Raw genomic sequence first — 13,350 nt, 5'->3', positions numbered from 1 at the left:
CCCATCGTTCTACCATTCCTAGACCGGCAAGGGAACTTGCTGTTCCAACAGGACAATGCACGTCCGCATGTATCCCGTGCCACCCAACGTGCTCTAGAAGGTGTAAATCAACTACCCTGGCCAGCAAGATCTCCGGATCTGTCCCCCATTGAGCATGTTTTGGACTGGATGAAGCGTCGTCTCACGCGGTCTGCACGTCCAGCACGAACGCTGGTCCAACTAAGGCGCCAGGTGGAAATGGCATGGCAAGCCGTTCCACAGGACTACATCCAGCATCTCTACGATCGTCTCCATGGGAGAACAGCAGCCTGCATGGCTGCGAAAGGTGGATATACACTGTACTAGTGCCGACATTGTGCATGCTCTGTTGCCTGTGTCTATGTGCCTGTGGTTCTGTCAGTGTGATCATGTGATGTATCTGACCCCAGGAATGTGTCAATAAAGTTTCCCCTTCCTGGGACAATGAATTCACGGTGTTCTTATTTCAATTTCCAGGAGGGTATATGAGTGGTGTCCTTTCGGATGCATCTATCGGACTAGGGAACATTACTCTGGTAGTTTGTGTCAGATGGGAATTTGGATTGAGGGGGTAGGCGTGCTTGAGTAGTCCATGCAGTTGTGTCTAACCACTGTGACAAGGTGGCTTAGATTGTTAATGGATCAGCCTGGTGAGCAGGGGACCTGGGTTTAAATCCTGATCTTGGTACAAATTTTCATTCGTCGCCAATGAATTCTTTTCTTGTCCGAAAGAGACAGAGATAGGTATTACTTATTTCTGAACAGTTCTATCTGTCGGAATTGGCTGTCGAAAACAAAGACGAATTTATGCGACCTTTGCTGTCGAAATTTTTTTACCAAGAAAAAAATATATCACTCCTTGTAATTTCTCAAGATGAGAAAATTCAGTCTTTACCGCAGCGTACAAACACGCAATGTGCCGCTCAATTATGTAACTTTAGAACTATTCGTTTAAGAGTAAGACTGCAACACAGATGATCCTTGATCATCGTCAAAATCAAAATAGTTTTCTGCACCAAAATTAGATTCTGGACACTAACGGTTCTTATTTGACACAAATAATCAACACAGTGCACATTGCATAAGAGGTAAAGGGTTTTCTGATTTCTTTGGTCTGCTTTGCAGCCAAGGACAGTAGGCCAGTAGGGAAAACAGTGTCACTGTACTGACTTTCACGCCTAATCGGTCTTTCCTTTCTTTGGCAGCATTGCGAGTCACACATCATTCTATGAGCTGCAGCTTAACCAGTTGCCCACGGAACGGGACTTTAGGCTCGTCGCTAACGACGGACTCAGCCTTGTGGGTAAGTACCGAGCAAGGCGGTAACACTCTGAACTGGCATTCAGAAGGGCCTTGTTTTTGTTCTCCATCTAACCATCCATATTAAGGTTTTCTGAGATTACGGCGTATGCGGGCTAGTTCCTCTTATTCCGCCTCAGCTACACTATGTCGGCTATTGCGGCGCAAACAAGTTCTCCATGTACGCGTACACCAACATTACTCTACCACGCAAACATAGGGGTTACACTCGTCTGGTGTGAGACGTTCCCTGAGGGGGAGGGGGGGGGGGGGGGGGAAATATGTCCACCAGGGGCCCCCGGTTAACATACAGTACAATGGTTCCTTTGAAAAGGACACAATCCATTTTCTTCTCCATCCCTCCGAAATAAAAGCAGAGGGTACATCTCTACTGATTCGTCGTGAAAACAGTGTTAAAAGTACACCTATCTCCCTTCTTCCTTTTTTGGATATATATGCATTGCCACGCATTCCCGCTGACAGTAGCAGCCACACGTAAAAACTGTGTTGATGCAATAGACACTAAATTCTCAAAACGTGAATCACAACCAGGTGCTAAAATTCGTTAGTCACAACGGGTGACTCGTTTATATTTTCGGGCAATGATCTTGGCCATATCTTGACAGAACAGCTGCGACACACAGACACAGACACACACACACTCACACACACACACGCACACACACACACACACACACACACACATCAAATTTGACGCCTAAAACATGACTTTAGACTCTCAATTTTAGTATCCCCATGCTATTTCATGCCTAAACAGTTACAAAACATATGCGGTTAAAAAACAACGTGCTAAGCAGGTAGCTGACGCTTTCTTTGAATGCGGCTGTGTAGGAAAACACACGTGCCCAATCATATAGTTGCACAAAAGACATGTTTGCTGAAATACTGTGATAAGTAGGCATACAGTGATAGCTGGCACACACAAATAGGCTGTCTGAATTACTATCAACTACTGGAAGAATGCACTTACTGTGTAACGTACACTTGGCGCCAAAATCATGGCTGTAAACTGTAATGCTAATTCTACATCTAAATTGTTCTACAGCTGTATAAGATACATGTAGCTTTCTAAGCAGGCAACTGACATTTCATCCTAGTACTAAACTAGAGTATGAACAAAAGCAAACCTGAGCAAGCACCATTTTAGTGGGAAGCACATACCAACATAGCCAATGTTTACGTCTAATATTACAACGTTACTTTCATGTTTGAAAAGTTCAAAAAACTGCTTAAGGGATGTAATGTACAGTACTTCCATGTCTAAAATGTATGCCAAAAATTTTAGAAGTTTTTCAGTAATGTATCACCTCACCGAGCGTGGTTTCAGGTGAGAAGATGATAATGCACAATGTTCTACGCTAGAAAGATATATTTTATGATGCTGATTTTTATTACATTTGATCTAGGCCTACTCTAAATTATGTGCAAAAACAAACTTTTGAGGAATGCTGCAAAATTTACCGATCGAAAGCGTGGTGCTAATGTTCTCTTAAGTACTTACAGACTGTATTTCGTTTCCATGATCAGCATTACAGACTATATTTCGTTTCCTTGATCAACAACTAAATAACACCAATAACCAGTGATTGATTGTGACAGTATGCATCAGTAAGCTCTACAGATATTTCTGACAAGAAAAAATTAGAGAAGCAGATTTTGTGATGTGGTACGATAGAACTTCGTTGCGGTTGAAGATATCTAAAACAAATGTTCTATTCACAATTTTAGAATGCCCAGAAATGTCTCAAAATAACTTTTTAAGAAGTTTAAATATCAAAAACACTCGCTAGAAGGTCACAGTAATAGAACCTCTTTTTTCTTTACAAATCGAGCACTGCCAATATCTAATTGTGTTCCAATATATGAGATTTAAAAAACCACACGACATAACCAAAGATAAACGAACTGGTTAAGCACACTTTTGAGTGATAATAATGCGTTTTCGGGAGATTTGTATTACATTATATCACATAAATGGCATAGTTTCATAATTCTGTAATGCTCCACAGTTATCTGATCACAAACAAAATTCAAACTGCACAAAACATTATCAGTGTAAGTGATGACTTCAAGTACAAAACACATGTGGAATTACTATCACAACTTAATTGTTCTATACATACAGCACGGAATCCTTATTGGTAATACTGACAGAACTTGCAGGTTAAACAGCACTTGTCAACTACTGCAGTTCGATATATGTACTACACTTAGCATGATGGACCCTCACATGAAGTATTTCCACACCTAAACTGTCTGCAACATTTATCAAAATAAAAACAGCTAGTTTACTGTCACTACAGGTATAAAATAAAGTGCACTCATCAATGCCCATTTTTGGCAAGTAAACGAAGTTATTCCCACTTCTTAACTGTCTTATTTGTCAGAAACTTGTCTTAGTTCGACTAGAAATGATATCAAAGTCAGCCAGATATTATATTGCCCGCAATGCTAGGATATGAACTTCAGCATGCAGCATTAAACGTTTGCCATCTTCTGCTGACGCAAATTTATGTTGTCACCGAGTGGAAACTACATGACTCTTCAATCAACAGTAGTAATAGAGATTATCTCAAGTAAGAAACGAGAATTGCTATGCTTTACAACTTCTTTTCAGAGTTATCAACACATTATATCGATTCCATGATAGGGTGTTAACTCTGTCTTGAATCACAAAATGTATGTCATCTTCTGCTATAGCACAATGGAGACAACATGACAGTTTTCCTCCCAAACATCATCATTTTACAGCAAAATTGTAACAAATCGACTCATACATCATTATGTTATAGCAGAACAGAAATGTAACAAATTACCACATACTTCGACATATTACAGAAAACTGGAACAAGCTGCTCAGTGTACTATGTCACAACAGAACTGTAACAAATTATTCCACACATCGTCATACTAAATCAAAATTGTAACAAGTTGTCTGATACATTGGCATGTTATAATGTATTATCATTATTAATGTAACTGCAACAAAGTGACCTATACATCGGCATATTACACCAAAACTGCAAGAGATTAATCCAAGTAAGAAACCTTTCTGATCTTGTACTGATAACGCTAACTTATGTAACAATTACAATGCTATGCAAGTGAAGCAGTGATAGCTGACACAAACAAATAGGTGTTCAGGCTGACAGTGAATGTGCATTAACTTGACAATGGGTGTCAGCAACTGAATCTTAAAATAATATCGACTTTTTGATTGCATACTAGCACAGATGGATTAGTTCCGCCATCTTGAATGTTGAATTTCCTACCATCTTGCATTTTTAAATTTCCCACCAGTACAATCTTGAAATTTTTTTAAATTTACTGCCAGTGACATCTAGGATTCAATGACTGCCGTGTCACACTTCACCTGCACGACGTAGCTATACTACTCGTAGCTATACTACTCTCTGTGGAAATTCTTATTGTTATATTTGTGAAGAGTTTGAAATTGCAAAAGCAGAAAGATAAGCCACTTGTAAAGAAGTGCTACAAACTTTATTTCAGGTGCGATGATGGTAGCCAGGACAAGAATGCCCTCCATCCCCAACATGTAACCTGTTCACCATGTACTACATTCCTGATTGGCTGGTTAAGAGGATTACAGCATACAGCCTTTACTGTTCCCATAATTTGGAGAGAACCAATAGATCACACAATGGTTGTGGGTTTTTTTCTGACAACACTGAAGGAAAAAACTCGCAACACTAAAAACAATTAATGTAGAACAAAGAAATTTCACAAATACTTTTGTCTAGGTAACATATTTAAGTGATTAACATTGCAAGATCACAGGTTAATATAAGCGCGAGATAAACCTTTGGAAACGTAAAATAGTGGTACATTATTAACCGATGTAACCGCCAGAATGTTGAATGCAAGCATTCAACCGTGCATGCATTGTGTTGTGCAGGTGCCAGATGTCAGTTTGTAGGATGGTGTTCCATGCCTATTACACTTTTGCACTTGGTCGATCAATCCACGGACGGTTAATGGTGTTTGTGGATGACGCTGGAGCTGTCGTCCTATGACGTCCCATATGTGCTCGATTGGAGACAGATCTGGTGATCGAGCAGACCAAGGCAACATGTCGAGACTCTGTAGAGCGTGTTTGGCTACAACAGCGGTATGTGGGTCACTGTTAGCCTGTTGGAAACACTTTCTGGCATGCTTTTCATGAATAGAAGCACAACAGGTCAAATTACCAGACTGATGTGCAGTTTTGTAGTCAGGGTGCGTGGGAAAACTCCTGCTCTCATACGAAATCGCACTCCAGACCATAACTCCAGCTGTAGGTCCAGTATGTCTAGCACGCAGATATGTTGGTTGCAGGCGCTCAACTGCTCTCCTCCTACGCACTATACGGCCATCACTAGCACCGAGGCAGAACCATTTTTCATCAGAAAATACAACAAACCTCCACGTTGCCCTCCAATGAGCTATCGCTTGACACCACTGAAGTCGCAAACGGTGGTCATGTGGTGTCTACGGAATGCACGCTACAGGGCATCTGGCTCTGAGCTGTCCTTGAAGCACCTGATTTGTAATAGTTCCTGGTGTCATTGTGGTGCCAGCTGCTGCTTAAATTGCTGCTGCAGATGCAGTGCGATGCACCAGAGCCATACTACCTCCCGGTAGTGCCGCATGGCTGTCTGGAAACCGGTCTCCTCGCGACCGTACATTCTCCTGACAACCGGTGCTAGCAACCATGTACAATGGCTACGTTCCTGCTAAGGATTCCTGCAGTTTCGCAGAAGAAACATCCAGCTTCTGGTGGCCCTATTACACGATGTTGTTCAAACTCCGTGAGGTGTTGGTAACAGCGTCTTTGTTGCCTTAAAGGCATTCTTGACTAACATTAACGCAAAAAGTACTAACACTCACGACCGTTACAGCGTGTATTTACAGCAAATCTCATTTTCAGTCTCATAATAGCGCTACTAGCGTCGTTCTCACGCGACTTGCGCGAAAACTGAATAGACTACATCTTTCAGATGCAGAAACACAATTACGAACTTTCATTTATGTCGCACAACTCCTTCTTGGTGTTTTCGATCTTTTTCGTCAGTGTAGATCGAATCACTTCTTTGGAGTTTCCTAATTTAGTATCTGGTACAACGCAAATGGAGGACAACAGCGGTGTCCGATTGCTGCTGGTCCTTAGGAAGTTAAATTTCTGAGGCAACGTATCGCAGCAAATCTGGATGCTAATATTTTTAGGAATGATTTTTTATTTTTCTATACCCTTACGGTACTCACTTCTGTGATACTTTTTTTTTTTGCAGGCAGATTTTTTTGCTGTTTGCGTTTGGTAACTTTTTTTAGGAGGCTTGTCATTTTGTGAGGTACAAAGTGTGTTAAAAAATACCTGGAACTTCTGTTTTTTGGAACTAATTTTATTTACTCGTCTGCATCAATGTTGTGGCCTTCAAAATAGTCTCCATTAGATATTGGACATTTATGCAAGAGATTTTTCGAATCCCTGAAAGACTTCTGTATCTAGAATCTTGATGTTAACATTTACATCTCTCAGCAATGCGTTTTCAGTGGCATCTTTGCTCTTGAATCGCAGGCCCTTTAAGTTTTCCTTTATTTTTCACAACAGAAAAAGTCACAGAGAGGCATTTAAATCGAGAAAGAAGCTGGAGCATCATTATAGTACGTTTTTGGCCAAACATTCACCAACAGAAACAGAACTGTGTGCAGGTGCGTTATCGTGCAGCAAAAGCCATTAATTGCTTCGCTAACAATCCGGGTGAAGAGTAGGCTGAAGTTCAAGACATTAGTCAGGAAGAATCAATACGCAAAGAAGTGGGATACGGAAGTTCTAAGGAATGACGAGATACGTTTGAAGTTCTCTAACTCTATAGATACAGCAATAAGGAATAGCGCAGCAGGCAGTACAGTTGAAGAGGAATGGACATCTCTAAAAAGGGCCATCACAGAAGTTGGGATGGAAAACATAGGTACAAAGAAGGTAGCTGCGAAGAAACCATGGGTAACAGAAGAAATACTTCAGTTGATTGATGAAAGGAGGAAGTACAAACATGTTCCGCGAAAATCAGGAATACAGAAATACAAGTCGCTGAGGAATGAAATAAATAGGAAGTGCAGGGAAGCTAAGACGAAATGGCTGCAGGAAAAATGTGAAGACACCGAAAAACATATGATTGTCGAAAGGACAGACTCAGCATACAGGAAAGTCAAAACAACCTTTGGTGACATTAAAAGCAACGATGGTAACATTAAGAGTGCAACGGGAATTCCACTGTTAAATGCAGAGGAGAGAGCAGATAGGTGGAAAGAATACATTGAAAGCCTCTATGAGGGTGAAGATTTGTCTGATGTGATAGAAGAAGAAACAGGAGTCGATTTAGAAGAGATAGGGGATCCAGTATTAGTATCGAAACTTAAAAGAGCTTTGGAAGACTTACGGCCAAATAAGGCAGAAGGGATAGATAACATGCCATCAGAATTTCTAAAATCATTAGGGGAAGTGGCAACAAAACGACTATTCACGTTGGTGTGTAGAATATATGAGTCTAGCGACATACCACCTGACTTTCAGAAAAGCATCATCCACACAATTCCGAAGACGGCAAGAGCTGACAAGTGAGAAAATTATCGCACAATCAGCTTAACAGCTCATGCATCGAAGCTGCTTACAAGAATAATATACAGAAGAAAGGGAAAGAAAATTGAGAATGCGCTAGGTGACGATCAGTTTGGCTTTAGGAAAAGTAAAGGCACGAGAGAGGCAATTCTGACGTTACGGCTAATAATGGAAGCAAGGCTAAAGAAAAATCAAGACACGTTCATAGGATTTGTCGACCTGGAAAAAGCGTTCGACAATATAAAATGGTGCAAGCTGTTCAAGATTCTGAAAAAAGTAGGGGTAAGCTATAGGGAGAGACGGGTCATATACAATATGTACAACAACCAAGAGGGAATAATAAGAGTGGACGATCAAGAACGAAGTGCTCGTTTAAGAAGGGAGTAAGACAAGGCTGTAGCCTTTCGCCCCTACTCTTCAATCTGTACATCGAGGAAGCAATGATGGAAATAAAAGAAAGGTTCAGGAGTGGAATTAAAATACAAGGTGAAAGGATATCAATGATACGATTCGCTGATGACATTGCTATCCTGAGTGAAAGTGAAGAAGAATTAAATGATCTGCTGAACGGAATGAACAGTCTAATGAGTACACAGTATGGTTTGAGAGTAAATCGGAGAAAGACGAAGGTAATGAGAAGTAGTAGAAATGAGAACAGCGAGAAACTTAACATCAGGATTGATGGTCACGAAGTCAATGAAGTTAAGGAATTCTGCTACCTAGGAGGTAAATTAACCAATGACGGACAGAGCAAGGAAGACATCAAAAGCAGACTCGCTATGGCAAAAAAGGCATTTCTGGCCAAGAGAAGTCTACTAATATCAAATACCGGCCTTAACTTGAGGAAGAAATTTCTAAGGATGTACGTCTGGAGTACAGCATTGTATGGTAGTGAAACATGGACTGTGGGAAAAGCGGAACAGAAGAGAATCGAAGCATTTGAGATGTGGTGCTATAGACGAATGTTGAAAATTAGGTGGACTGATAAGGTAAGGAATGAGGAGGTTCTACGCTGAATCGGAGAGGAAAGGAATATGTGGAAAACACTGATAAAGAGAAGGGACAGGATGATAGGACATTTGCTAAGACATGAGGGAATGACTTCCATGGTACTAGAGGGAGCTGTAGAGGGCAAAAACTGTAGAGGAAGACAGAGATTGGAATACGTCAAGCAAATAATTGAGGACGTAGGTTGCAAGTGCTACTCTCAGATAAAGATGTTGGCACAGGAAAGGAATTCGTGGCGGGACGCATCAAACCAGTCAGTAGACTGATGACAAAAAAAGGGTACTTTTAAACAAACGGAGTTGAACCTTTTAACAGTTCAACGTTCTGTTAGGAACTCATGTTGCACCACGCCGTTAAAATGGAAGAACATAGCGTGCACATTTCACTGCAGTTGTTGATCTTTTTACGGCTTCGTGGTCCAGAACTCTTCCACTGAGACGACTGAGTTTTAGTTTCGAAGCCATATCTAGAAACCCACTATTCATCACGTATTATGGCGTTGTAGACATCATCTAACAGGTCCTGAGAAAGTCGTATTTGCATCTGTTTTGGTTCTAAGTTCAATAATTTTGGACCAGATTTTTCTGTCACTTCTTTTACGCTCAAAGCACACGCAAAATCTTTATGAGATGAACCAACGGATATTCCGATTTATCAGCGACCTCTCGCATCGTGATTCGGCAATCGTTCATACCCTTTTCTTTTACCTTTCGCCGGCCCCGGTGCCCGAGCGGTTCTAGGCGCTTCAGTCCGGAACCGCACTGCTGCTATGGTCGCAGGTTCGAATCCTGCCTCGGGCACAGATGTGTGTGATGTCCTTCGTTTAGTTAAGTTTAAGTAGTTCTAAGTTCTAGGGGACTGATGACCTCAGATGTTACGTCCCATAGTGCTCAGAACCATTTGATTTTTTTTTTCCTTTCCCCCGATTTTATTAGTTGATAATGTGCTGGGGCATCTAGGGCGCTTGTCGTATCCAACGTCTTCATGCCCTTATTCGAAACGCTTATACCACTAGTAAACCCTTTCTTACTAATAGAAGACTCACAAAAAGCAATATTTAACATTTGTAAAAGTCTGCAGCACTTTATTAAGTGGCCCATCTTTATAGAAAAATGGTTCAGATGGCTCTGAGCACTATGGGACTTAACAGCTGAGGACACCAGTCCGCTAGAACTTAGAACTACTTAAACCTAACTAACCTAAGGACATCACACATATCTATGGCCGCGGCAGGATTCGAACCCGCGACCGTAGTGCCTAGAACCGCTCGGCCACACCGGCCGGCCCATCTTTATAGAAAATAAGTAGCTGCTGATACTACAAAAAATAACCTTTTTGACAACTGACAACAGACTAAACATCCGATATAGCTAGCACCATACAGATGTTTTTCACACATGTTTAGAACACAGTAACGAAAAAATTGAGCGTATCGGACGTGCTGGAAGAAATGCCTTCGAAATTTTTACTTGAAAACATTTAAAGCTTTTTAAATAACAAAAATGTTATTAACATTCTTCATCTTTATTCTTCATGTCTACATATTTATTCTCAAAATAGCCACCATGGCGAAAAACACTTTTCTGTCAAAGAGAGACCAGTTTGTTGACACCGTCACTCTACAATGTTTGACTTTGTTAACGGAGCCACAACCTCACATCTGCTGTCAAAGTGAAGTACTTTGAAGGTGTTCTTTAAGTTCTGGGAGCAGATGAAAATCTGGTGGGGCCAAGTCGGCACTATATCATCTTTGACAGTGAACCCAAGGTGTCGGATTGTTGCACATGTCACAGCACTCGTGCGAGGCCTTGTCTTGAAGGTTAGGGTGCTCCAAGTGTGGACGAACTCTTGGAATTCGGATTTCTATTACACGTTGTTTCTCACGCACTGACATAGCTATGATACACGCTACCATGTTACACACTATATTTCGAAGCTCTCTAGCGGCAGAGGGCTGCAAATACGAAGACATGAAGGACAAAATGTAGAATGTTGATAACATTTGTTTCATTTAAAATGCTTTAAGAGCATTCACATAAAAAATTCAGAGTCACTACTTTTAAGCACAACCTCGTAGAAAATGAAAAGTTGCAAATTTCCCATTGTGTTTTGAACACACCTCATACCTGTACATACTCTGAAGAGCCGAAGAAACTGGTACATCTGCCTAATGTCGTGTAGGGGCCCCGCGAGCACGCAGAAGTGCCGAAAAACAACGTGGCATGGACTCGACTAATGTCTGAAGCAGTGCTGGAGGGAACTGACACCATGAATCCTGCAGGCCTGTCCGTAAATTCGTAAGAGTACGAGGGTGTGGAGATCTCTTCTGAAGAGGGCGTCGTAAGGTATCCCAGATACGCTCAATAATGTACATGTCTGGGGAGCTTGGTGGCCAATGGAAGTGTTGAAACTCAGACGAGGGTTCCTGGAACCACTCTGTAGCAATCCTGGATGTGTGGGGTGTTGTGGGGCGTCGCATTGTCCAAGCCCGTTGTAATGCACAGTGGGCATGACTGGATGCAGGTGATCAGACAGGATGCTTATGTACATGTCACCTGACAAAACTAGTAACTAGACGTATCAGGGGTCCCGCTCCAACTGCACACACCCCACACCATTACAGAGCCTCCGCCAGCTTGAACGTTCCCCTGCTGTCATGTACGGTCCAGGTATTCCTGAGGTTGTCTCCATACTCGTACACTTTCATCCGCTCGATACAATCTGAAACAAGACTCGTCCGACCCAGCAACATGTTTCCAGTCATCAACAGTCCAATGTCGGTGTTGACGGAAACAGGCCACTCGTAAAGCTTTGTATCGTGCAGTCATCAAGGATACACGAGTGGGCCTTCGGCTCCAAAAGCCCATATCGATGATGTTTCGTTGAATGGTTCGCACACTGACACTTGCTGATGGCCCAGCATTGAAATCTGCAGCGATTTGCCGAAGGGTTGCACTTGTGTCACGTTGAAGATTCTCTTCATTCGTAGTTGGTCTCGTTCCCGCAGGATCTTTTCCAGCTCCAGCAATGTCGGAGATTTGATGTTTTACTGGATCCCTGATGTTCATGGTGCACTCATGAAATGGTCGTACGGGAAAATCCCCACTTCATCGGTACCTCAGAGATACTGTGTCCCATCGCTCGTACGCCGACTATAACACCACGTTCAGAATCACTTAAATCTTGATAACCTGCAATTGAGCAGCAGTAACCGATCTAACAACTGCACCAGACACTTTCTGTCTTGTATAGATGTTGCCGACCAAGCCGTATTCTGCTTGTTTACATACCTCTACATTTGAATACGCATGCCTATACCAGTTTCGTTGGTGCTTCAGTGTATAACACAAAGGACTGACATAAGCATTTATAAAAGACTGGGACTTGTACAGAAATTCTGAAATTTCATCTGGATTTAGCAGCGAATTGTGTGCTAGTAAAAGTGTGCATTTTTCTCGTTTGATCTGTGTAACTTTGTGTGCCAGTGTCCATCGGCGGGGCGGCGGGCCTATTCGCGGGTGCCAGCCTGCTGAGCTTCGTGGAGCTGCCCTACTACCTGTGCCTCAGAACTCGCTGCTGCGCTGCCCGCCACCGTCGGCGGCCTCCACCGACCCCTCGTCTGATGTTCCTGCCGTAGCCAGGCATCACGCAGCAAGTTCTACATACGGCTGTCCATCCTAGTGTTAGCCCATTATCCATGCCAGTGACACCTCTCACAGATTAGAGTCGCCAAGCTACTGTTCTCATTATGTAGAACTTTTGCCTACCTAGAGCATCTCTTCTCTGCTGCTCGGCAGTTGGAGGCTACGCAAGTGCTTCCTATCAAACACCTTATAACAGTATCGACGTTTGTACTTCTTTTTTCCCTTACTAATGTCCTCCTGATACTTAGGTGGAAAATTTGTTTTTACAATGCACATATCTGTGTAAGATCACGCATACACACAAACTGTACATCTGTAGACTACATAGTTTCTGCTAAATAAAATTGTAATATTGCTTGCTATTCGATTCAAAATATTTCATCATTTAACGTACTGCTAGCTATACGCTATCATGCAAGCTGTAAATTATGATTGTTACCATAAAATGGGATGAATTTGAACAATAAAAAAATATTTTTTTTAATTTCACGAAAACTACATAAACATGTGCTGACAATATTTATAAGTTAGGAGAGAAATCACAGATTATACAAGACACATTCAGTTTTCTGTTTCTGTTTCTACTATTTGTCAAGTGTTCAGAGTCACACTCTGGTCAGAGTCACTTTCAACATGTAATTATTTTCCTTGCTACAGTTTTTCGTTTATATGGCAATGGCAATTCCATGTTAGGTGATTAAAGGTAAATGTATTACATCAGGGATGTCACAATTAATTTCAATA

At 41.7% G+C, this 13,350-nt stretch overlaps 1 protein-coding gene across 1 annotated transcript in view; it reads left to right on the top strand.

Annotated features, from left to right (window-relative positions):
• Positions 1–12,599, top strand: part of LOC126274544 (uncharacterized) — a 173,854-nt gene extending 161,255 nt beyond the window's left edge. Inside the window, exons 8-9 of the mRNA XM_049977126.1 lie at positions 1,224–1,321; positions 12,448–12,599. Coding sequence (XP_049833083.1) covers positions 1,224–1,321; positions 12,448–12,599 — 250 coding nt within the window. The remainder of the gene's footprint in view (positions 1–1,223; positions 1,322–12,447) is intronic.
• Positions 12,600–13,350: the final 751 nt, after the last annotated feature.

The sequence above is a fragment of the Schistocerca gregaria genome, chromosome 1, assembly GCF_023897955.1.
Source record: "Schistocerca gregaria isolate iqSchGreg1 chromosome 1, iqSchGreg1.2, whole genome shotgun sequence".
NCBI lineage: Eukaryota > Metazoa > Arthropoda > Insecta > Orthoptera > Acrididae > Schistocerca > Schistocerca gregaria.
The sequence above is the reverse complement of the archived record's forward strand: the minus strand, read 5'-3'. Positions and strand labels throughout refer to the sequence as shown.